A 24,541-nucleotide genomic window follows, 5' to 3' on the forward strand; every position below is an offset into this window, starting at 1 on the left:
AATATTCTCCCTATACTGGCATTCTGTATTTAAGTTTGTGCTCTTTTTTACTAAAGTCTTACATTTTTATGTATTCAAATCTGGCATTTATTTTGTAGTTCTCTGTTTTCACTGTTAATAAAATCTTCACGAATATTACAGAAAATTTTCTGTATTTCCTTTTAATACTTTTATAATTACTTCATATTTATATATTTTAATTTATCTGTAATATCAATATTCATATTTTTAATTCGCCTGTAATGTGTTTTCTAAGTATGGTATGAGCTAGATACTTTGATGGAAAATTTTCTTAAGTGCATTAAATACTTCAGTATTTTTTTAAAAAGGACATATGTATATATAATAACTAAGTTATGAGGCAGATTCTACTGTATTAAAACATAGGGATACTCTCAGGAGCTATTAGGTTACATTGGGTTTTTAATATTTATAGTAGTTGTCCCAAGACTGTAGTGCTTGTTGAAGTCTTTGTTTCTCATCCTTACAGTTTTTAAGTTACCGTTGCATGTTGTTCAGCAAACTTATATTTTATTGTTACTTCATCTTACTCTGTATTAGTTTTCTGTTTCAAATACGGCTTAAATTGGGCAATCAGGAATACAGGCTGGTTGGGATTATCACTGAACTGGGACTTTAAACACAGTGGGACTTTAAACAAGTACCACTGAACTGGGACTTTAAACACACATACCCTTTAAACACACATACCTATTCCCCAATTCTAGCAATGCTGCTAGAATTGGGGAATAGGTACAAAACTGTTTATTGGAAGGCACTGTTTGCAATAGCAGTGGTGACATCTATAATAAAACTCTAAAATGAATAAATGCACACCAACTGGGAATGGCTTAAATAAGTTACGGTACCTGGCAAGGCAGTGTATTTTAGCTGCAGTCAGACTACTGATTTACAGTTTGGCTCTGCAACTTAATAGCTCTTGACATTGGACATGTATATTAACTTCTCCTTGCCTCAGTTTGCTCCTCTGAGATGACAATAATAGGTTTGTTGGAAACATTAAATGAGTTATTACTCTAGATTGCCTAACAAAAAAGAACAAACGGGAAAAATGAAGTGATCAGATACGACGTGTAGATTACACAAAGTATAGGTAAATAAGAGGGAAGGGAATTGATTGGGTGGCTGATTCTATTAAATGATGTGTAATGTAGGGGAATATATTTTCTGTTTTAAACTTCATAAAGAAGTTTCTAAAGCAATTCTAACTTTACTCAGTTCTGAATAGTAATTATAGTTAATACCAGGAATGAATTTTCAGTATTATGACATGTTTAGTAAAAGATTTGTTTGCTAGATCTTTGAAATAAACAGTGAGAAGATTCTGCCTAGAAGGTAATGGTTTTTTTTCCACACCATATTTACAGGTATACTCCCTCTAGCAGAATTATTCTTTGCCCAGATGAGCTGGAGTAATGTTTTCAGCCCTTTTAATAAGTAACTCTTTCACAAAATGCCCTTGTAGTTTAAGGTTCTTGCTTTTAAAGGTATAACTAAATATCCCAGTGTTCTTCCTTAAAGGCTGAAAAGGAGCATTCACAGCTTTCTTTGTTGCGTATTTAACAATGTTCACACTCTACAAGTTGTTTAAGTATCCATTGGGAGAATACATTTAGGGGTATTCAATCAGATACCCTGAGGCTAGTAAGAGATTTTTTTTTTTTTTTTCACTTTGTGTTCTCTTCCTAGACTCCGTCTTGACAACTTCAAAAATCTCTAGTATTACCACCACTTTTTCATAGGTAATTGTTTCTATCATTGTGTTTGGGGGTGGTATGTCATTAGAGATGAAAGGAGAGAAATTCCTAAGCATATTCCTAAATTAGGTAAGGAAAACAGCCATTCCATTAACATCATCCATTAACAGTGTGACACCCATTTACACATTTTCTTTTTAAAAATTATGACTACAGGATGAAATATATTAACAGAGTTAGAACTTTGAAGGGGTGCTTTTACTTAATGTCATTCTGAATTTTTTTAGTCTTAATTTAATTTAATCTTCATTTTTGTAGTCTAAATGACAGAGGATAGATCATCAGTGGACTAATTCAACAATTTTTTTTTAATGTTGCCTCTACTACATACCTAGCCCTTTAACACTGAGAAAGCAGAAGATTAAAAAGACAGTATCTCTACAGCTTCAGGGGTTTAATTATAAAATGCACCTTGTTAGCCTCTTTTTAGGGCAATATTTATATATCCCTTTGCTCAAATACTTTATTTGTAAATCTATTGGAGCCAGTTCACAGCTATTCACTGAAAAAATTATTCCCTTAATTTATGTGAATTTATTCAGTTACATTGAGCTGTCTTAAAACAGGGTGCAGTGATTTCAAAGGGTGATAAATGTATACATGTTTGTCACTAATACATGACTAGAGCACAACCTCTTTTTTTTAATGACTTTAAAAAGAATTATTTTTATTTATTTATTTATTTGGCTGCATTGGGTCTTTGTTGCTGCATGGGCTCTCTCTAGCTGCGGTGAGCGGGGGCCACTCCTCATAGTGGTGCACGGGCTTCTCATTGCGGTGGCCTCTCGTTGTGGAGCACAGGCTCCATGAACGTGGACTTCAGTTGTTGCAGCACGCAGGCTCAGTAGTTGTGGCCCACGGGCTCCAGAGCACAGGCTCAGTAGCTGTGGCACACAAGCCCAGTTGCTCTGCGGCATGTGGGATCTTCACAAACCAGGGCTCGAACCTGTGTCCCCTGCATTGGCAGGCGGCCTCTTAACCACTGTGCCAGCAGGGAAGCCCAACCTCATTGTTCTGAATTGGACAAAACTTGTTTTACTTAGATTATAGCTTCTAAGTTTCCTTACTCTTAAATACACTTGGAATATTTACTTCAGTTTATGATTCACAATTAGGAAAATATCTGTATTTTCTTCTTCCATTTTCTTTTCATTTTCATTCTTTGTTTCTGTCTTCTATTATTGCCTTTCTTTACCTTCTGAATTCCTTTCTTTCCTTTTCTATAGGCACTGATGTTCTTTACATTGGCCCTCTGAAAGGTGAGCCTTGGCACAATTAAAAAACAGAAGTGTTGCTCTACCTGCTTCAGCAATATCCTTAACTTATATTCTAACTTGAACTGATTTTTTTCCCTAGAGTTTCCAACTTATATATTTTGACCTTATTGTTATACATGTTCTTAATGTTATACAAGTAAAGTTAATTTCACTTGTTTTTAAGAGAGGTAAAGTACTAAAGCTTTTCCTTCCAGAATGAAGCTTGTGTTTCACCGTATGCTTTATATCATTATAGCATGTATTACTGAAAACTAAGATAACTATACTTCATACTTACTACCTGTTTTTCATGTTATTTATTAGGAAGTATATATTCAAGCCCAGGACTTTATAGTAAAACAATGACCCCCACTTACGATGCTCATGATGGAAGCCCCTTGTCACCAACTTCTGCTTGGTTCGGTGACAGTGCTTTGTCAGAAGGCAACCCTGGTATACTTGCTGTCAGTCAGCCAATAACATCACCGGAAATCTTGGCCAAAATGTTCAAGCCTCAAGCCCTTCTTGACAAAGCAAAAATCAACCAAGGGTAAGTTTTTTGCTTTGTTTTTTTGCTGTTTACCAATTACTTTACAAGTTTTTTTGTTTTTGTTTTTTTTTACTGAAGTTATAGTTAATTTACACTATTATGTTAGTTTCAATTGTACGGCACAGCGGTTCACTTATATATATATATGTGTGCGTGTATATATATACACACACACATATACAGCGGTTCAGCTATATATACATATAGCATATGTGTGGGTGTTTGTATATATGTATATATAGTCTTCTTCAGTTTCTCTTCCCTTATAGGTTATTACAAAATATTGAATATAGTTCCCTGTGCTATATAGTAGGTCCTTGTTGGTTATCTATTTTATAAATAGTAGTGTGTATATGTTGATCCCAGCTTCCTAATTTATCCCGCCCAACCAAGAGTAAGTTTTAAGTATAGATACAATTTAAGAATTTCTTTATCCACATAGAGGTAGAATTAATTTTGTCTTGCTCTGTTCCACTATTGTTAATTTGTCCAGGTGGCTTGACTCCTCAAGATCTCTCATGGAACAAGATGTGAAGGAAAATGAGGCCTTGCTGCTCCGATTCAAGTATTACAGCTTTTTTGATTTGAATCCAAAGGTACCGAGGGTTTAGAGGGATCTCTTTTGTTCCTTTTTGTTTGCTTTTTGGAAGTTGGTGGGGTAAGGAATTGTTTGGATATATATAGCAAGTCTTGAATAATATTAAAAACTCAAAGCTTTGGACAAAGGCACCTGTATTTTAAAGTAGTCTATTGTTTTAGTAAGTTGGAAGCATAACTAAACCCTTTTCTTTTTGTTAAATAATTGAATTTTTGGTTGATTTGTATTTTAAAGGAACTGGTTAGGTACTACAGATTGGTAAAGTTAGTTTATGTGTTTTTTTTTTAACATCTCTTTTCAACTGTACCTAATTATATATCCCAGAAGATGTTGCTTCAGAATAAATTCTTTTTCTTTTTTTTTTTTTTTTTTTTTGCTGTACGCGGGCCTCTCACTGCTGTGGCCTCTCCCGTTGCGGAGCACAGGCTCTGGACGTGCAGGCTCACGGGCCCAGCCGCTCTGCGGCATGTGGGATCTTCCCGGACCGGGGCACGAACCCGTGTCCCCTGCATCGGCAGGCGGATTCTCAACCACTGCGCCACCAGGGAAGCCCTAAATTCTTTTTAAGTCTATATTTCTCTCAATTTAATAGCCAAATATTGTAATATGTTTTTACTGTCAGATGGTTGGCATCATCTGTGCTACTGAAGTACTTTGCTCTTCTGATAAGATTTAAATTTGCTATAGAGATCTGGAGTGTTTTCCCCCAGAAAACACCTGGTACAGAGATTTGGGTCTTTTGCTTTCATGTCATCCTTGTGGGTGAGGGGACCTCTCGTCTGCTTCTCATCCTTTTCATGTCTAGATTATAGCCTAGATTTTAATGTATATATTTATCATTTTAAATTATGTGCTTAAATAATTCTTCATACAGCAGTAAAATGTATATAGTAGAATTACAAAAAATCATTTTAATCCCTTTTTAGGCTATATCATACCTAATTTTGGTAAAGCCAAAGCTGTTCTGGGAACATAGTTATATTTGCATGGGGTGGGAGGGGGCTATGTATTTTGTTACCATTCTAAGATAGTATTGTTACAGTATGACTATTGATTTTTATGAACATAACTGAATGGATAATTCAGTAACATTTAAGTAAATCTTTTCTACAAATGTGTGTGTGTGCTTATGTATGTTTGTGTATTTCCTTTATTTTGGATTCTTAAAATAATTACTGTTTCCAAGGACCTGCCACTTTGTCTGGGTATGCTTTTCCACAGTGAGCAAGATGTTCCCCGAAATAATTAATTTACTGTCTGATTATGACATGTTAAGTGTGGTAAATTGCAACAACAATACTGAAAAACAGTTCTACCTTACTTTAACGTCTTCAAGTTTATTAAGGGCTATAATACCTAATGGTTATTTCCTTGGAAAATAACATACAGAATCTACTTCTAATACTGAATATGTAAAAATCTTTTGGCATATTTTAATGCCATTTTTAATGAAAAATTAGATGTGGATATATTTAGGTATACGTAACCCTATAGGTAGCTTTTTTCCTTATTGTTAATGTAAAAGGTAATATATTACAAAAGAATTGTATCTCTTTTGCTGCAGTATGATGCAATCAGAATTAATCAGCTTTATGAGCAGGCCAAATGGGCTATTCTCTTGGAAGAAATTGAATGCACCGAAGAAGAAATGATGATGTTTGCAGCCTTGCAGGTAGTGGCGAGTATTGGTAAATGGGACTTTTCAGGGGAAAGGGTAGGGGATTATTTAAATGGTAAAGTGGCATAGTAATTCCAGTAGCATTTTGATAGGTAGTGTTTTTTACTTTTTGCTATGTAGAAAGTGAATAGACACTTGGAAGGCAAAATATGTGTGAATTTTATTTAATTTTTGTCTTATATAAGAGATTAGTGGTATACTTAATAGTTACTTTTCTGTATCCTGTAGGAGAAAAATATCCTTCCACCCCTAGATGTATATAAGCTTAAAACTGTCCAATTTTCCACTGGAAATAAAACCTATATTAAGAATCAGATTTCTGAAATGAAGCTTTGCATAACTTCATAAATAACTGGGGATGGTAATTTTGTAAAATGGGCTATGGCAGAAATTAATACCTTTTAAGATGATAAAATTTTAAGAGACTAGTGAAACTAAACATAGATAAGTTTTTAGAATGGTAATCCTTAAGAAGTAGGTAGCTAATGTTAAACTAGTATTTTTCCAAATGTGGTTCTTGCTTACCACCTGTTTCAGAATTACAGTAGGGCTTATTAAAAAATTAATTGCCCACTTCATTACTGCTGTTCCCACTGGTAAAGTAATATTAAGGTGGCATCCACAAATCATTCTTGGAGACACTGAGGTCTGATTGACCACTAGATTAATTTTTCTAGATTAATAATTTCAGATATCTGAGTGAGGCTTTGGTGAGTGTTCTCAGATTATAATGGAATTCTATTTAAGTACTGGAAGCAAGGCTGACATTCAGTTATGAATATCTTTCACTATCACAATGATTTAATTTTTTCCTTAGAACACAAATAAAAATGCTCTCAATCTTCCAAATGTTTTTATGTACCCAGAAGAGTTTCTCAGTTAAGACTCAAAAAAGTCATCCTTTAGAGAGGAAGAGCAGCTCATTTCTCCTTAGTTTACACACTGAAAGAAGGGAATCAAAATGAAGCTCAGACAGGGAAAATTGGTAATGACAGATGAATTAGTTTAGTTATTTTCTAGAGACTTGCTTAATCAATTAAGAGTCTAATATTGTGTCTTTGGGTGATTCAGACTACCTGAAGAATTTCTTTAATTAAATTCTGGAGCAATTTTGTTCACAGTTAACCTCACTTGGTTATATAGGGTTCTCTACATCTTTCTCACTTAGAGTATGGGCTCATAATTTTCTAGTGAAAGTTTTGCTAATGACAGAATAATAATATATATAAAATGTATGTGGGGAAAACCACAGGTTTTCCTGTATAGTATTTCTTTTTATTATAAAAATAATGCATTTTTTAAAAAAGCCAACAGATGTATCCCAGCATATAGGTGTTCAAAAAATATTTGTTGAATGAGTATATACACCATCTTACTGTCATAGAAATGGGATTATTCTTCAGCTTTGCCCAACTCCCACCCCAACCCAATAAACATTAGATACTCCATTTCGATTCATTGAAAAACACCTCAGAACCATGGATTTTAATTCAGTGGAGACTGAATGCCCCAAAGCATAGCTTTCCTGGACCATTTTAGAATCTAGATTCATTGAGAGAATTTTGGACTACAAATCCCCTGAGTTGTTAGAAGCCTTCCAAGAGACTGACCCAAAGCCTCTTGGAAGCCATCCAGTACAAGAAGGGGGAAACTCTGAAAGTATGGCAAGGAGATGCCTAGGGTTTTTTATTTTAGACATAGGTTACAATCTGAACTATTCTCTCATTAGAGCTTCTGGTTCCTTGTGTAAAATAAATCTACAATAGTAAAAAGAAAATAATTCAAAGTAAGAAGTGTGGATAAAAAAATTAAATTAGGTAAGTTAGTAACACTGTTTTTCAAGTATTTAGGTCCAATCATGTATTGTAACATTTAACAGATACCCTATGCCCCTTTGAAAGCAAAACTGGATTTTATGACCAGTCCCATTCACATCCAGGATTTCTGCAGTATAACTCAGAAGGACCTTTTGCATCAGAATCATCTAAGGTACTTAGTAAAAATGCAGATTCCAGGCTGGACCCCATATTTGCTGAATCAGAATCTCTGGGGGTGAACGAACCTAAGCATCTATAGTTTTAACCAGCTCTCCATATGCTTCTTAGTATGCTCTGATAGTTGCGGCCACTGCCTGGGGGCCTCACCCTGCCTTTTTCTTCATGATTAATGAATATGAAAATTTCTACCACTATAAGGGTCTCATTTCAGCACAACTGAAGATATAGCCAGAGAGTAGTCATTACTAATTCACTAAATCTTAAAATACAGAGGAACGTTGATATTTGGCCTCAGGATTAGTTCACTGAATGTTCGCATGAATAGATTGTATTCAGTGAATGAATCCTTCAGAAATATGGATTGCTACTTAGTGCTTTGAAAGGTAACTGATTAAGTGATTTAAAAGTTCTGCTTAACTTTGTATAAAACCTCTCTAAAGTTTAGCATCAAAATCTAATCATTAATATTTGTTCTAAACCACTTACCTAAATGTATTTAAAATCATGACTAGTTCTATACCCAAAGATCTTTCTATCTACATATAGGAGGAGTTATCACTACTCATTATATATACACATATATGTATATGGGAGTATTCATGTGTGTCAGTGGTGGTATATGTATTCACATATAAACGTATTCTACCTTATTCTAATATATGAATGAGAAGGTTAATGTCACCTCTCTCTGATCAGGTTTTCAGCATTGAATTGAGGATGGGGGAAAGTGAAACTTTAGTTTTCAACATAATAGTGATAACTAAATTTCCTCTGCTGGATAATAGTAGTAATATAAGGTAACCAAATGTTAATCCATTTCTACAGAAGACCTTATGCATATTCTGTTCACTCATCCAATACTTGTTGGTTCTAGCCTGCTTTTTAGACATGAAATACTGCAGTGGGGAAAAAAGACAGTTAAAAGTCTCTGCTCGTGGATTTCCCTGGTGGCGCAGTGGTTATGAATCCACCTGCCGGTGCAGGGGACACAGGTTTGAGCCCTAGTCTGGGAAGATTCCACGTGCCACAGAGCAACTAAGCCTGTGCGCCACAACTACTGAGCCTGTGCTCTAGAGCCCAGGAGCCCACAACTACTGAGCCTGCGCTCTAGAGCCCGGGAGCCACAACTACGGAAGCCCGTGTGCCTAGAGCCCGTGCTCCGCAACAAGAAAAGCCATTGCGATGAGAAGCCCACGCACTGCAACAAAGAGTAGCCCCCGCTCGCCACAACTAGAGAAAGCCCGTGCACAGCAATGAAGACCCAGTGCAGCCAAAAATAAATAAATAAATTTATTTTTTTAAAAAAGTCTCTGCTCATGTAGAGTTCAGTGAGAGAGGTGTTAACTCTCTAAATCCTAGGGACACCCAAACCGAATTCATTTGTATTTGTCCAGGGACCCTACTTTTTTGAGTAAACATTTATTAGCAGGTTTAGGACATTGATTTCAGGTGCCATGCCCATTATTTTCCTATCCTTCTAATTCCTAGAGACGTTTTAGCTTTTCAGATTAGGTGATGAAAGACATTCAGTATAGATACAGATAATAATCTCATTTTAAAATTTATAGTTAGAACAATCATTTAAATAAAATATCACTTCTGGTTTCAGTATCATATCAATAAGCTGTCGATCATGACATCAGAGAATCATTTGAACAACAGTGACAAAGAAGTGGATGAAGTTGATGCTGCCCTTTCAGACCTGGAGATTACTTTGGAAGGGGGTAAAACATCAACAATTTTGGTAGGGTGAATCTTTTACCTACAAATTTAGTGTGAACTGATGTTTATACCTTTCTGTGGAATTAGGTTTTCATGCAGTGTTTGGGGGATACAGAGAAATATTTAGTGCTTTAGAAAATACAGACATCAATTTTCCAGAAACTTTCAGGGAAATTTTTAACGTTAATATTGTTCTAGTGTCTAGTGCTTCCAACACAGTAAAGATAGATCTTGACAGTCTGCACATTCTCTTACAAGTAGTGGGAGAATATTTCTTCAGAGGAAAAATTAATCTCAAGTCATGGTAAAATCCATTTAATGATCTCCAAATTTGAAATATTACAAAAAGAAGAGAAAAATAGATCTCAGGAAAATTTTTAAATGCTTAGGTATTAGTTATTACAGAAGAAACACTATTTTAAGGACTGTTATGAGTTACAAAAGTTCCATATGCAGCTATAAGCAGTTTTAGCTATAGTAAAGTCAACACTATATTCTTGTGGGTTGTATAAATTGCTATTTTGATCAAATTTTTAATAGCTTTTTATGCCATTTGAAAATACCATTGTACTATGTGACCATATAATATGATTGTACCTGTAAAATCTTTATAATCTGTATTTTATGTAATTTTCCTTGTTTACTGAATAAGCTGGTTCTTGATACCAGATACTAAACATTAGAGTTTCAAATTTATTTTTAATGAGAAAAAAATGATTTCATTCTTTTCCTAGGGTGACATCACTTCCATTCCTGAACTTGCTGACTATATTAAAGTTTTCAAGTAAGTACAAAAGGGGAGGAATTCCAAATATTAATGAATAAATGTCAGTTTTATAGCCATCCATGTTCATTCACATTTTTGAAATTTACTCTGGCAAATGAGGGAAAATAACCATCTTTACCAAATTAAAATTGCAGTACTTATTAAGTTGTTTTATCTGGTAAAAATTTTCCTTAAGGTGGGGGAGGAGATTGTGTAAACCTAGATGGATTGCATTATGCAGATTCTGAAACATACAGTGGCATATCGGTATAAAGCATCCCATCTGGGTGAAAGCAGTACATAATGAACTGCTATTGTCAGTGGCTGTTTCTTTGTTTAGATCCCCAGAATCTATTGAATTCTATTCATTTGTTGATGGGACATTTTATAACAAGGTTCCAGTGTATCTTATCTAGACTTTTAAACAGTCGATCTAGTCATACTCCACAGAATCAAGAGCGCTTGGCATTAAGGCAGAAAGAGGAAAGGAGGTGATGTGGAATATAAGATATAAAGCCATTTTGGAATAAACCATTTACTGTAGGTGAACATATAACAGCTCCACATATGTAACATTTCTGAGCTAATGGCACAATTTCAAATGCTGCTCCCTACCCCTACTTTGTTCTCCCTTTACATGCCTTACTTTTTTTTTTTTTTTTTTAATCTATCTGCACTTTTCCTTATCCTCTCTTCCTCATGCTTCATGTTTGACATGGGCGTGACAAGTTAAAGTCACCACTGAAATACATGCCTGAGAGATAAGCACTTCCCTCACTTTAGTCTTGCCAGATAAACTTGCTTGTTTAGAGAGGCTCCAAAGGCAGGCCTATGGACATCATGAACTTGCAGGTAATTACAGGACCTAGGAACCTTCCAATTATTGAGACATTTACTTCACCTTTATTTTCCTATGCTTTCCATTTGACCTAGTGGTAGGGACAGCTACAACTGACAGAAATACTGGAATGTTTGCCTTACTGTCTTCCTCTGCCCACTCACTGTAAGATCTTCCTGAGTAGATTGAGAAAGGAGGGGCAAATCCAGTAACAGCAACATTGAATATAACACACTGGCCAAAAGGGAACTGAATTCAGCATATGTAAAACTTGGTCTCAGACTTTTAACATTGTGAAACTTTGCTGCTAAAACATAGCGTTGATAAAGTTATTTCAAAAGTTTTTTTTTTTTTTTCTTCTAATTCTGTTTGACACATAGGCCAAAAAAGCTGACTCTGAAAGGTTACAAGCAGTATTGGTGCACCTTTAAAGACACATCTATTTCTTGCTATAAGAGCAAAGAAGAATCCAGTGGCACACCAGCTCATCAGATGAACCTAAGAGGTAAGGAAAGCCTTGGAATGACCAATATTGATGGTGGATATCTGTTAGCTAATATTCAATAAACTTTGTTTTGCTGGGGGATAAAGTTTTTTAGTTTTTTAGTTTCTTAATTCCTTTAGGTACTTTTTTATGTTTAGTATTCAATTTCACATGAATATTTTGTTGTAATCTCTGTGCAGTCCCCGCTTGAAGTGTGTGATTCTACTTTTATCGCAAGTAAATTTATGATGTCTCTTTTCTGTTCTTCAGTATTAGGACATTTAGGTTTTCCTCATTCTGCAGGAGCTGCCCACTTAATTTTCAGATTCTGCCGCATTTTCATCTGTGCTGTAGTCATCTCCCAGTTTTTGCTGGTTTCTCCCTTCCTCATCAGCATCCTACTCCTCTTCCTGACCTTCACTGGTAACAAGCTGGTCCAGCTCAGGCTCCCAGTCTCTTGGTTTTCTGGCTCACCAGTGGGTTAGCCACCTGCAGAGTTTAGCTGAGTTCTTCCCCTTTCCCAACACCTCTTCCCTGCACATTTTCATCATCTTCAACACTGCTCTCGTCCTGGCCCCTGGGGCAGCCCCAGGATACCCCTCTGAGGCTCCTCCTAGCTGACAACCTGAATCTCATTGGTTTCCTCTTATTTCTTCAGATCCAAAGCTGTCTCAGAACAGGGGCTGGTATTTGAGGCACACGTTGCTGGACCTGTTTCCACGGTCCTGTGGCAGCTGTGGCGGGCTTGCTTCCTGTGGCTCAGACTGAGCCTGGCTGAGGGCTCAGAGCTGCTGCTTTTTTTTTTGTTTTGTTTTTTTTTTTTCTGTTCAGGTCTGTGGAGTTACAGTTTCATTTTGGTTTTAGTGAGTTCTGTTGGTTCTTTACACTGCTCCTTCACCACTCTCATCTGTTGGATGCACTGGTTCAGGTGGTAGGAGAGTTCCCTCTCCAGGTTGGTCTGGTTCTTCTGTGGCTGGAGGACATCCTGCTGCCTCTTTCTGTGATTCTCTGCAGCCTTTATCTGGTCTTGCAGATTGTTCATGAGCCTCTCACTTGCGGCGATGTTACTTAAAAACTTCCAGCTCACTTCCGGTGTAGATACCACTTCCTCCAGGAAGCCTGCTCTCCTACAGGCTCCCCGGCACTCGCCACCCCGGGCACCCAGCATGCTTGGTGGGGGATGCGGCAGGTTGGCTCCTCGCTGCTCCACACTCCTTTTACTGTGCCTTCCCTTACAGCAAAGCTGCAAGACTAAAATACATCTTCCAGACTCATTTCCAGTGGGATTTAGATTCCAGTCAGATGCATCCTTGTGAGACTTGAATTCCTGAGTTACGGGGTTGGAGAGGCAGTTAAGAAAGGAGTTAGGTGCTTCCGGGCTCTGGAGTTACATCTGTGTTCTCAATTTTTCTTAGTAAATTGTGCATTCATGTATTTTTAGTATATTTCAACAAGATGTCCAAATCTCTACCCTATCTCTGTTCTGCCCAGTAGTCATCCGAACTTTTGCTGTATAGTTACACACGTTTTAATAAATAGAAAGACCTCTGCCCTGGGTAGATGATTGCTATGCCCATGTGTTGAAGTTCTGTAATTTTCCTAAAACTTCTAGTTAGACTCACTGTCTTTTTCTCTAAGTCATGAGTTTAACTTTTGAGTCTTTACCATTATTTGTTACTCTCAAAATCTATTGCTGCTGTCCTCTTGCTTCCCTTCTAAGTTGCTCAGGACTAGCTGCAATTATCCACTCTTGACTTAGAGACTTAATCTGTCTTCTGGCCCCTGTCTTCTCTGTCCCTACTACATCCTTAGTCTTCTCCTTCTATAACCGAGAAGTTAAGTCCTGGTATGGAGAACAGCCTACAGGGTGTCCCAATCCCACTTCTCTCAAGTCCTCCCAAAGGAACACTTTTCTAGCACATCACACTGGTGAAGGTAACACTAGACTAAGAATCAAATGGCCTAGATTCTGCTCTGCCACTAAACTAAATCAAATGGCCTAGATTCTGTTCTGCTCTGTGATTTTGGAAAAGTAGCCTATCTGGACCTTAGTATATTCCTCTGAGTAATGAGAGTGTTGGACTGGATGCTCTCTAAGGCCCCTAAGATATCTAAAATGCACAGTTCTAAAAAGTGCAGTTCAGCAGACGCTGATTGATCTCCAGCCATGAACTGTGCCAGGTACTAGAGACAGGAGCAAGAACAGATTATAGTCGCATCCTTCAAGATGTTTAGAGCATGTCAGGAGATAAACAACTACAATTCGGGCAATAAATAGTACTTTAAAAAGTAAGCAATGCCCGGGCTTCCCTGGACAGAAAAGTAAGATTAAGCCTCCATAGGATTTAGCTACATGGAGGTAGTTAGTAACCTTGATTAAGAACAGATTCAGCAGATTTCAGTGGGCTTTTAAGTATGGGAGCCAAAGTACAGTCATTGAGGTAAATAGGAAACGAACATAGCTTTTTGATGAACATTATCTGTGACAGAGGAGGAGGAAAGAGGGCAGTAATAGAAGAGAGAGGTATAAGGTAGAGGAGAGAGGCATTTTATGGTTTAAGATGAGAGACTCCAGGAAGTTAAATGCCGATGGAAACGTCACAGTAGAAAGAAAGGAAGGGAGGCGGGAGGAGGAGGGCTCTGTGACAGAGCAAGGCTCCTGACGGGTGGTAGAAAATTCAGCGCACTCGGACGTAAGAGCCCTGGGAGGAGAGGCACCTCTTCCACTGTGTGGAAGCAAGGGCAGCCAGGCTTATCTGCTTTGGTGGCAGGAAGTTGGGGCACCTCACTTGTGATGGCTTTCGTCTTCCTGGGAGAGTAATGTGTGAGGTTGTCCCTTGAGAGTGAGTGGCATAGGAGGCCTGAGAAAATGTGAAATAATCATTGTTGAGAATGTCTGTTAACACAGAAGGCTTGCCAGTGTCAAGGGGCAGGCTAAGGTTGGGAATTTATGAATTTCTGGTGAAACTTACGTGCTCAGTTTTGTGATTTTTTTTTTTTTTTCCCTCCCCCTTTCCCTCCTAGAGTGCTCAGCAGCCAGAGCATAGGCAAGTAAGTGGTAGATGGTTGGGTTGAGCTAGGGTTAAGGTTTTGCTGAGTGTGTATAACGGAAAGACAGTGAGTCTGGGGAGTTGGAGGTGCCAGCTGGGCAGCGGGGTCCAGGCTGGGCTGCAGAGAAGGAAGAGGTGGAAAACATGATGGGGAGAAAGTGATGGGGTCACAGGATTGGGTCTCTCAAAGAACTTGAGGAGATTTAGGATGGAAGATTGTGATCAGAGTGGGCTGTTTGCATTTAATGCTTCAGAGGACTAGTAATTGGGTTACAGTGAGGTCCAGCATGTTACCATGAAAGCAGGTAGCCTGTGCTTGGAGCAGGCATGGGGTGAATACTGCCTGAAACGTGGCTACTGAGTGCCTCTGTGCTTACACTAGTGCCTGAGTTACCACTCGCTTGGTCTCTCCCTTTTTAGTTTTTTTGGTATTTTACTTTAAAAAGAGGTCTAATTATTATGGGCTTGGGTACTTTAAATCTACTTGCATGATTAATGAAATTTGTGGCAAAGATTGTGTTATCTTCAGACATCTCTTTGTTTTAACTTTGCAGGTTAAACACATTGCCGCACAACTTCCTAATTGTTTCTAATGATTGTATAGGAGTTAATGTGGTAGCTATTTATGTGGAGTAAATATTCTAAAAAGAAAGCTAAGAGGGGAGAAAGTCCATCAAATTAATGATTGAAGTTAATTCTGGAGAGGAGAGGATCTCTCCTTTATCTAACATGTTCTGTTTCTTTTATATGATACTTAAAACATTTATGTGATGGGGAAAAAAATGACAATTTAAACATATGTTCTTTTTGTGTGATAGATACATAGAGGTTTATTATCTTGTTCCTTGTACTCTCTGTGCCAGGAGAAGTTGCTCCAGTACAAGGAGAAAGGCAGCCGCAGGCCCTGCTAACAGTTTACATTCCTCCTCATAGAGCCTACTGGATGGTCTTAACACGTATGGAGGGTGACATGAACTAAGTACTAACACTTGGAATACTCTTTAGGGAGCTTTGACATGTTCATTATCTTACTGATCCTACAGCATCCCTGTGATGTAGAGTTTAAGGTCAGGATATTTGGGCATAAATAAATTGGACATGATTATGAAGTGGTTGAGAAAGGTCTGGAACCCAAATCTGTCTGCTTGCAGAGCTTTTCTTCACTATATTATACTGGTTACTAATTTATTCTGACCATTGTCCCATTATCTAACTGGGTATATACATTCAATAAATCTGTGTTCTCTTCTGTAAAGCCACCAGCTAATGGTTAACAGAGTTGATTACATGGATTTTTATAATCCATAAATGTATGTATTCCTGAAAACTTGCCAGTAGAGTGAAACTCTGCATGCCACTTATTTTCATACTGACTTCCCACGTATATAAGTTTATGTTAACTTCTATACCAGATGGACTCCTAATATATTGTGCTTACAGTTAATTTTTCATATGTACAAAGAAATGATTAAGAAACTATTTTTCTTCAGATGATCACCCTCTGAATCGAACTGCTTGTTAAGTATTCCAACACCCTGGAGTTTTGGAAGGAGGCCTGTGCCCAGGAGCATTCAGTTGAATCAGGAGATCCTGTGCTTCCCCTCCCCTGTGCCTTTAACTTTCTTGCTTCCACACAGGAATAGGAGAGGAGAGCAGTTGAGTTAGGGAGCAGTGGGGTCCTAAGGAGGCCCTTATATAGGACTCTAGCTCAAACTGGGTAATCCACCTGAAACATGCCTTTTTTTAAAAGGATCATAAAAGTCATTTATTCTGACCCAAACACAATTAAGTTAGAATTTAATTATAGAAAGATATTTTTAAATCCCTGTACATTTAGAAACTTAGGGAAAAAATCCCAAATAACTTAAGATTCAAAGAACTGAATGATACTAAAACAATACATATAAAACTTGTGGGATGGAGTGCAAGTGTTTTTGGTAAAATATCCTTTTAATAGGACTCTTTCCTTCTCTTCTCAATCAAGGGCCACAAACTCTGTGCAGTTAAATCTCTTGTATATTATATAGATCTGATTCTTTGCTCCACCCCTGGACAAAATTACTGAGCATAAAGAATTTATTCACTGATTTATAGATTCCATGACAGCAAATTCAACATGTTAAGATGCCATAAAATGAGGGCTGCCTATCTTGGCTTGGGATTTCTTAAGAGTAAATTTGATCATTTTAATAATTTTTTTTACTACAGGGTGTGAAGTTACCCCAGATGTGAATATATCAGGCCAAAAATTTAACATTAAACTCCTCATTCCAGTTGCAGAGGGCATGAATGAAATCTGGCTTCGTTGTGACAATGTAAGTTTTCTGATTAAAAGTAAACCTCAGGGCTTCCCTGGTGGCGCAGTGGTTGAGAATCCGCCTGCCAATGCAGGGGACGGGGGTTCGTGCCCCGATCCGGGAAGATCCCACATGCCGCGGAGCGGCTGGGCCCGTGAGCCATGGCCACTGAGCCTGCGCATCCGGAGCCTGCGCATCGGGAGCCTGCGCTCCGCAACGGGAGAGGCCACAACAGTGAGAGGCCCGCATACCACAAAAAAAAAAAAAAAAAAAAAGTAAACCTCAGTTTTCTTTGCTTCCTTACTTAGTGAGTTGACCATTCATTCTTATATTTTATACTCAAAAGACCCATCATGTGATAGATTTCAAACCTCAGTATTTCTTTTCAACAGGAAAAACAGTATGCACACTGGATGGCAGCCTGCAGATTGGCCTCCAAAGGCAAGACCATGGCAGACAGTTCTTATAACTTAGAAGTTCAAAATATTCTTTCCTTTCTGAAGATGCAGCATTTAAATCCAGATCCTCAGTTAATACCAGAGCAGATCACAACTGATATAAATCCTGAATGTTTGGTGTCCCCTCGCTATCTAAAAAAGTACAAGAACAAGCAGGTACTTGATTCATTTTACTTCATCTGCTATTTTCTGCTGATTTGTTTTATAATTTTGTACATATACTTTAGTTTCTCCCTCTTAAACACAACGTTTTCATTTTAATTGGTAGTCTTAATTTCATATCATGTGGTTAAAATATAAAATAAGAAATAAATAGCTTTCAGTCGGTTTAAATTGGTCATTTAAGAAAAGCCGTATTGTTTTAATATGAAAGATAATGAGGTGGAATATTCGGAGCATATTTATTCTAAACAACCTGAGGAAATCACTCTGCTAACAGGATGTTCTTTCAGGAAATTGAATATGGTCTTACTGCAGCATTGTGTTCCTTAATTCATGCAGCTTTATTCCTTATATAAAGTAAGTCTGACATAAAGCACAGCCAGCATTTCCCAACTAAATCTGTGATGGCTCTTCTTGCTGGCAAAATTGACTTTTTCAGCTTTGGAAATAAACTTTACGAGGGTAGATATAGTCCACGTTGAACACCGTCTTTTCTTAACATTAACAGTCAAAACCTAAGCAACATTTGCATAATGTGACAAAGTTTGGTAAATTTTCATTGAAATTCACTGCTTTTGTTCCCTCTGTTTAGAATTGCATAAGAGGATTGCTATTTAGGAAAAAGGTTCTTTGGTACAACATAAAAGGTTCTTTGCCAGGGGACTTTCACTTGGGATAGCCCCCAGTACTCTCTACACCCAGCATCATGCCATAAAAGGAAAAGGCTCCAGTTTAGGAGGGGAGTGAAGAAGAACTGTGAAATAAATAATTCATTTTTATCTAGTTTCATTTTTATTTTTGTTTAGGAGTAATTTTAAAACATTACTGGAAAGGCCCAATGATATATCCAGAACACTTGACTAATTCTTAACTTTAAATACAGTCTTTATCATATGGATCTGAAATCACTTAGCTAGAAATATTCAGAAGTTTTAATCACCAAGTATTTGTCTTTAAGTTGCAGAGGTTGTGTAAACTGCATGGAAATGGTCTATCCCACGGTCGTATGATGTGGGAGTTAGTGAGGAATGGAGGAAGTGCTGCCCTGGGGAGCTTTGTGGAATGTAGATTGTAAGTTAAAAAGGGAAAGTGAATCGAGTTCTCATTTCATTTCCTGTTCTTAGTTAATTCATTTAAAAATTATTTATAAAGAGACTTGTTTCTAAAAGTGGATTCATTTGCCTTCAAAGTCAATGAATAGTTTTAGATCTTTAGCGATCTCATTTCACTGTCAGGTATTAGGAAAAAAAGATCTTAAAGTACAATTGTGAAGATTGCCAAATGTTGGTTTAGTTGTCAGACAGGTATTGTTTTCTCAGAAGCCTTTAAAATGGTAGATTTTGCTTTAAAAAGGTACTTTTCTGTTGGTGAGTTCTTGAATAGATGTCAGCTGAAAATTCTCTTTGAGAACAGAGAATGTGTGACTGTCTTTAACTGGCAGGATGGCAGTATGTGTGTGGTCTGAGATTAAGGATCTTTCTAGCCCTGTCTTCCACATGGGCATCTTATCAAATGCACATTCTTTTTGAGTTCTCCTTTCCCTAACTACCCTGACACCTAGTAAGTGCTGATAAGCAGTTTAGTTTAGTTGTGTCAGGTGTGTACTAGTTGTTGGACATATTGCTCAGTAATTGTTTGTTAAACTGTATGATCCAGTGGCACTCCGGGGTCAGGTAGGTCTAAGATGTGCAGGCCATGGGGTCATTCAGCCCTACCAGGGCATAAAGTCTTTGGGTCCATCAATATAGCCTTTGGTATAGTTAATCTACTTTAATTCCTAAAAAACTCTATATTAATTAAATTTGCTATGTATATTTTTTACATAGATGACTCCCAAACTGGATTTTAACACTGTAAAGCAAAGAATTGTTCTACGTCTTATTCATGTTAATCCAAATTGAAATGGACCAATATGTTTATAGCCACCACTCCTATTGGTAGTGTATGGCATATTTTTATTTTCCCTTCCAGGAAAAAGGATGCAAAAAACAGATGGTAATTGAGGGATTTGCTTTTCTTGTGTAAATAAAAACAAACAGTATGGTCACTGCACTTATTTTATGCCTTCAACTTATTTCTGAAAAGCGGTGCATGGATATATTATCTGACTCAATATGAGACAACATTAAAGGCTTCTGAATATTAATTTTTATTTTGCTACTAAAATATTTAGCTTTACCCTAACCAGTAAGAACTGGTACATGAGGGGGGAAAGGTTATTTGCTCTTAATTTTCTCCCTACAAATTTCTACCCTTAATTTTAGTCACATAACAATCTAAAATAATGTGGAGTGTTTCTCAGTATTCTAAATGGAAAGTAATCGCTGCTTTCTCATTTTCATTTTCATGCTTGCATTTACTTTGCTTGGTTTCCATCTAAAGTAATTTTTTGCATGGTTTTTGGCTGGAATTTTGGTTTGCAGGTTACCGCAACTTTTTCTTTGCTTCGTTGCCATTTTTTCTGATTGCCTTTTTTTCTTTCTGCTTCCTTTTTCTTTTCCTCGCATTGCCATCTACAGCCAGGCTATATAAGAGATTTGGTAAGTTCTCCATATTTACAAAAAAATAAGAAAGAAAGAAAGAAAAGAAATAATTAAAAATATTTAAAGCCCTATAGCTACAGTCTCCCCTCATGGATTAATTTCCTTCTACTCTTTGAGGGAAGAGTCATCCCAAAGTGAGTATAATTTAAATTTAAAAAATTAACCTTTCTAATGATTCCTTTAGAAGAATTTTAAAGTTATCACAGTGATTTCAAGTACTTTAAAGCTGCTAAAATATATATTATTCCTGCTAGAAACTTGTATGCCAGGTACTCATTCTGATCATATATCTTGTTGCTGAATTTAAAACCCGTCACGTGTATGAGGATTAGAAAATATAGTTTTATAATGCAGTATCATATGTATGTGTTCTTGAATATGTCTCAAGAATGGCAGTTATGCAGTCCTAATAGTTCACTGTTTCTTGACATATGGAAACTAAAGTTAAAAAATATATATTGAGGTTTATTTTGGAAAGTCATTATTTTACTAAAATTCCCAAATGTAGCTTCAGGTATTTTCTAATTCCAACTCTTGCAATACATGATTTTGGGTGGGGCACATAATTCAATGTTTTAATCTTTTTTTTGTCTTGATTCTACCATGAAAGAATCATATCTAATGGTAAAGATGATGTTTCATCATGTTTAGATAACAGCAAGAATCTTGGAGGCCCATCAGAATGTAGCTCAGATGAGTCTAATTGAAGCCAAGATGAGATTTATTCAAGCTTGGCAGTCACTACCAGAATTTGGCATCACACACTTTATTGCAAGGTCAGTGGTTCTACTAAGCACCTATGTGTAAACCTTAATCTGTGCCTTTTTACTTAATCTACTTCATATAATTAGAAATTAAACATTTAAAGCTACCTCCTGAGACCCATTAACCTGTTACACAGTAAAATTTAAAGAATGTTGGAATGTATTTTCTATACTTAAAATTGTTTCATCAAAAATTCAAAATGATTGCATTTGTTTTGTGCAATAGCACTTTTTTTAAGAATTAAAACACACGTGTCTTGGGCTTCCCTGGTGGCGCAGTGGTTGAGAATCCGCCTGCCGATGCAGGAGACACGGGTTCGTGCCCTGGTCCGGGAAGATCCCACATGCCGCGGAGCAACTAAGCCCGTGAGCCGTGGCCGCTGGGCCTGTGCGTCCGGAGCCTGTGCTCCGCAACGGGAGAGGGCACAACAGTGAGAGGCCCGCATACCGCAAAAAAAAAAAAATAAAATAAAAAAACACACGTGTCTTGAAGAAAAACAGACCAACATTGTCCCCCTCCCACCCCCAACATGTTTTAAAACATTTATTTATGTTTTTAATGCTGTAGATTCCAAGGGGGCAAAAAAGAAGAACTTATTGGAATAGCATACAACAGACTGATTAGGATGGACGCCAGCACAGGAGATGCAATTAAAACCTGGCGTTTCAGTAATATGAAACAGTGGAATGTAAACTGGGAAATAAAAATGGTAAGTTGTAACTATGCTACTTGAATGCGTATGTAGTCCATCTGCTAAAAATGAATGAATTAAGAAGAAAAAGGCCTATAAATTCTATTCATTTCCTACTTAAAGTTGCCTGTTTCATAACTAGCCTAGATATTAAATTCTAAGAACATAATATGTTACAACATTGCCTCATCTTTAAGGTTATCTTTCTGTAACGGATAAATCCTTTCCAGTCACAAATAGCAGCTACTCTTTACTGAATGCCTGTGCCAGGCATGATACTAGATGTTTTATATTTGTACCATATTTCTAAACCTCAGCTCAGCCCTGTAAGGTTGATGGATTTTCCCCACTTTACAAATGAGGACACTAGAATTTAGAGGACTGAGGGCCGTCACTGTCCATGACCACACACTTAGTAACAGAATCAGGATTCAAACTGGGTGGGATACTTAGGGCTCGAAAGCCTGGCACATCATGCTGCCCCTAGCCTTGCAGTACATGATTATCATTTAAAATAAACAGAAGGTTTTACTAGTAAGTCATCTGTTTTAGGGTCGCTGGGTTTGTTGTATCGATTTCAGTTACTTCATAGAATCTTGTATTTCTGAAATATTCAAAGATGAAACCTAAAAGGTTAAATATCTAAAGCAGATATGAAACACAGGAAGTAGGTTTTCTCCCAGGACTTCAAGAGAGACATTCTCATTAATTGAATCACCAGAGACCATTTGGGAACCTAATGACCTAAAGCCCCCCTTGCATTCAGTCTTCCTTTTCAGAACAAGAAAACTAAAAAGGAGGAGGGGTGGGGCTAGTAAACTTTAGTTATGCTTTTGGACTTAAAGCCATTATTAGTTTAGGATTAAAAAAATAATTGAGGACCAGCAAGGACAGACCTTAAGCACAGTAGCTTCACTTGGACCCAACCATCTGGAGTTTTGCAGGGACTGATCGTTCTCTGTCTTTGTTCTAGGTCACTGTAGAGTTTGCAGATGAAGTACGATTGTCCTTCATTTGTACTGAAGTAGATTGCAAAGTGGTTCATGAATTCATTGGTGGCTATATATTTCTCTCAACACGTGCAAAAGACCAAAATGAGAGTTTAGATGAAGAGATGTTCTACAAACTTACCAGTGGTTGGGTGTGAACAGAAACGCTGTGTAATGAAGCTCCATGGCCATAACAGTTATTTAAGTTTAAAAGCTGTTGTTTGTTATATGCTGCTTAATAAAGTAAGCTTGAAATTTATTATTTTATCATGAAAACATTTTTGCCTTACCAGACCAGTTAATATGTGCACTAACAAGCACGACTATTAATCGCTATCATGATACAATATATGGACTTGAATATGGCACACGTTCCTTAGGGCCATGAATTGAAAACCGAAGTTAGTGGGCAAGTCAGAAACAAAACATCACTGATTCAAGCTAGCCAAACTGTATGTAAGAAACTCAAGCCATCTACTTTAAAGCTATCCAGGGCTTAAACTATATGAAGTCTATTTATCATGTTGAATGCATGTGTTTTAATGTATGTTTAATTTGACCTCATATTTTTCAAACAGCTTACTTTCTGGTCGCCATTTGTCGTCCGTCCACCCCCCAACCCCCACAGAATAAATCAGGCCTGCAGAAGGTGCCTGATATTTAATACTGTCGGTTCTTTGATCTTGAAGGAAAATGCTGTTAGTCGTCACGCCTGGTTTGTTTTTGTCCTTGAAAAAGCATGTATGTATATTGTCTTGTGTTTTTATTTTTACACCATATTGTATTACAACACTTAGTATTCACCAGCATATTCACTGTCTGCCTAAAATATGCAACCTTTGCATTACAATATGAAGTAAAGGTCTATGAAGTATGCATTTTGTGTAACTAATGTACAAACACAAATTTTATAAAATTGTACAGTTTTTTAAAAAAACTACTCACAACTAGCAAATGGCTTGGATGTTGCATCTTTGCATTAATTAAATGCTCTTTAAAATATAATTAATGTGCAGTTTTAATATCTGCTAAATTAAGGATGACTTCATTATAGTCATGATTTGCCACAGTGTCCTTAACTCGAATGCCTGGACTGGCTGTGTTCTAGTCTGTTGCGCTGTTACAATCTGCATTGGTGCTAGTCAGAAAATTCCTAGCTCACGTAGCCCAAAAGGGTGCCAGGGAGGGGTAGATTACCAGTATTGTTCAATAATCCATGGTTTAAAGACTGTATAAATGCATTTTATTTTAAATAAAAGCAAAATCTTTTATTTAATGTTTCTTTTGTACTTCTTGTTTTTACCGTTTACATGGCATTAACTTTGTAGAAATGATCTTTTGCCTTTTGGAAGTGCTCTACCTGCAGCTTGTGAGAACAGCTTGCTCAGTATTCTGGAGCGTCACCAGACAGACATACTTATCTCTAAGATGGAGTCTTCCACTTAAATAGAAACCCCTCATTTTTCCTACTACTTAGGAATGAACTGTAAAATATTTATATGTTAGACATGTAGCTATAAACAGAAATATGACAGATGAACCACAGTGTTGACTTGGGCAGAACTGGTTTTAAACAGCAAAATGACTCAGTTTCAAAAAATACAATTTTTATGAATTTCCTGCGTATTGTTACTGCTATCCCATCATCATTCAGACTCAGAACAGTTCTGGACTTTCCCCTTTACCCCTTGCAGTTCATCAGGCCAAGCCCTGTTGGCTTTCCCTCGTGCGGCCCAGTGTCTTCCATTTGTCATTGCTCTCACCATCCCCTGAATTCAGGTCTTTGGTCTGTGTCACATTCTCCATGGCTTTTCTTTGTACTCTAAGGCCAGGTCATAACATAAATTTAAGAGCTCCTTCCCATTAAAAAAAAAAAAAAAAAAAGTAATAATATGTTCCCTTAAAGTACAGATCACCAA

General features: G+C 37.1%; 1 protein-coding gene across 8 annotated transcripts in view; it reads left to right on the forward strand.

Moving 5' to 3' along the window:
* FERMT2 (FERM domain containing kindlin 2) overlaps positions 1-23,893 on the forward strand; it is a 73,651-nt gene extending 49,758 nt beyond the window's left edge. The window contains exons 5-18 of one of the 8 annotated variants that reach the window (XR_010839555.1): positions 3,005-3,037; positions 3,359-3,584; positions 4,078-4,180; positions 5,747-5,854; positions 9,467-9,601; positions 10,314-10,363; positions 11,564-11,688; positions 16,926-17,032; positions 17,407-17,628; positions 19,461-19,629; positions 20,154-20,174; positions 20,829-20,953; positions 21,510-21,651; positions 22,607-23,893. Coding sequence is in view for 7 of the 8 variants with exons in the window: in XM_059056453.2 (XP_058912436.1) it covers positions 3,005-3,037; positions 3,359-3,584; positions 4,078-4,180; positions 5,747-5,854; positions 9,467-9,601; positions 10,314-10,363; positions 11,564-11,688; positions 16,926-17,032; positions 17,407-17,628; positions 19,606-19,629; positions 20,154-20,174; positions 20,829-20,953; positions 21,510-21,651; positions 22,607-22,780 (1,595 nt within the window). In the remaining variant the exon portion in view is untranslated. The remainder of the gene's footprint in view (positions 1-3,004; positions 3,038-3,358; positions 3,585-4,077; positions 4,181-5,746; positions 5,855-9,466; positions 9,602-10,313; positions 10,364-11,563; positions 11,689-16,925; positions 17,033-17,406; positions 17,629-19,460; positions 19,630-20,153; positions 20,175-20,828; positions 20,954-21,509; positions 21,652-22,606) is intronic. The other 7 variants (XM_059056453.2, XM_067028463.1, XM_067028464.1 and 4 more) reach the window with 7 other exon arrangements.
* The last annotated feature ends 648 nt before the right edge of the window (positions 23,894-24,541 follow it).

The sequence above is a fragment of the Kogia breviceps genome, chromosome 3 (genome assembly GCF_026419965.1).
Source record: "Kogia breviceps isolate mKogBre1 chromosome 3, mKogBre1 haplotype 1, whole genome shotgun sequence".
Taxonomy (NCBI): domain Eukaryota; kingdom Metazoa; phylum Chordata; class Mammalia; order Artiodactyla; family Physeteridae; genus Kogia; species Kogia breviceps.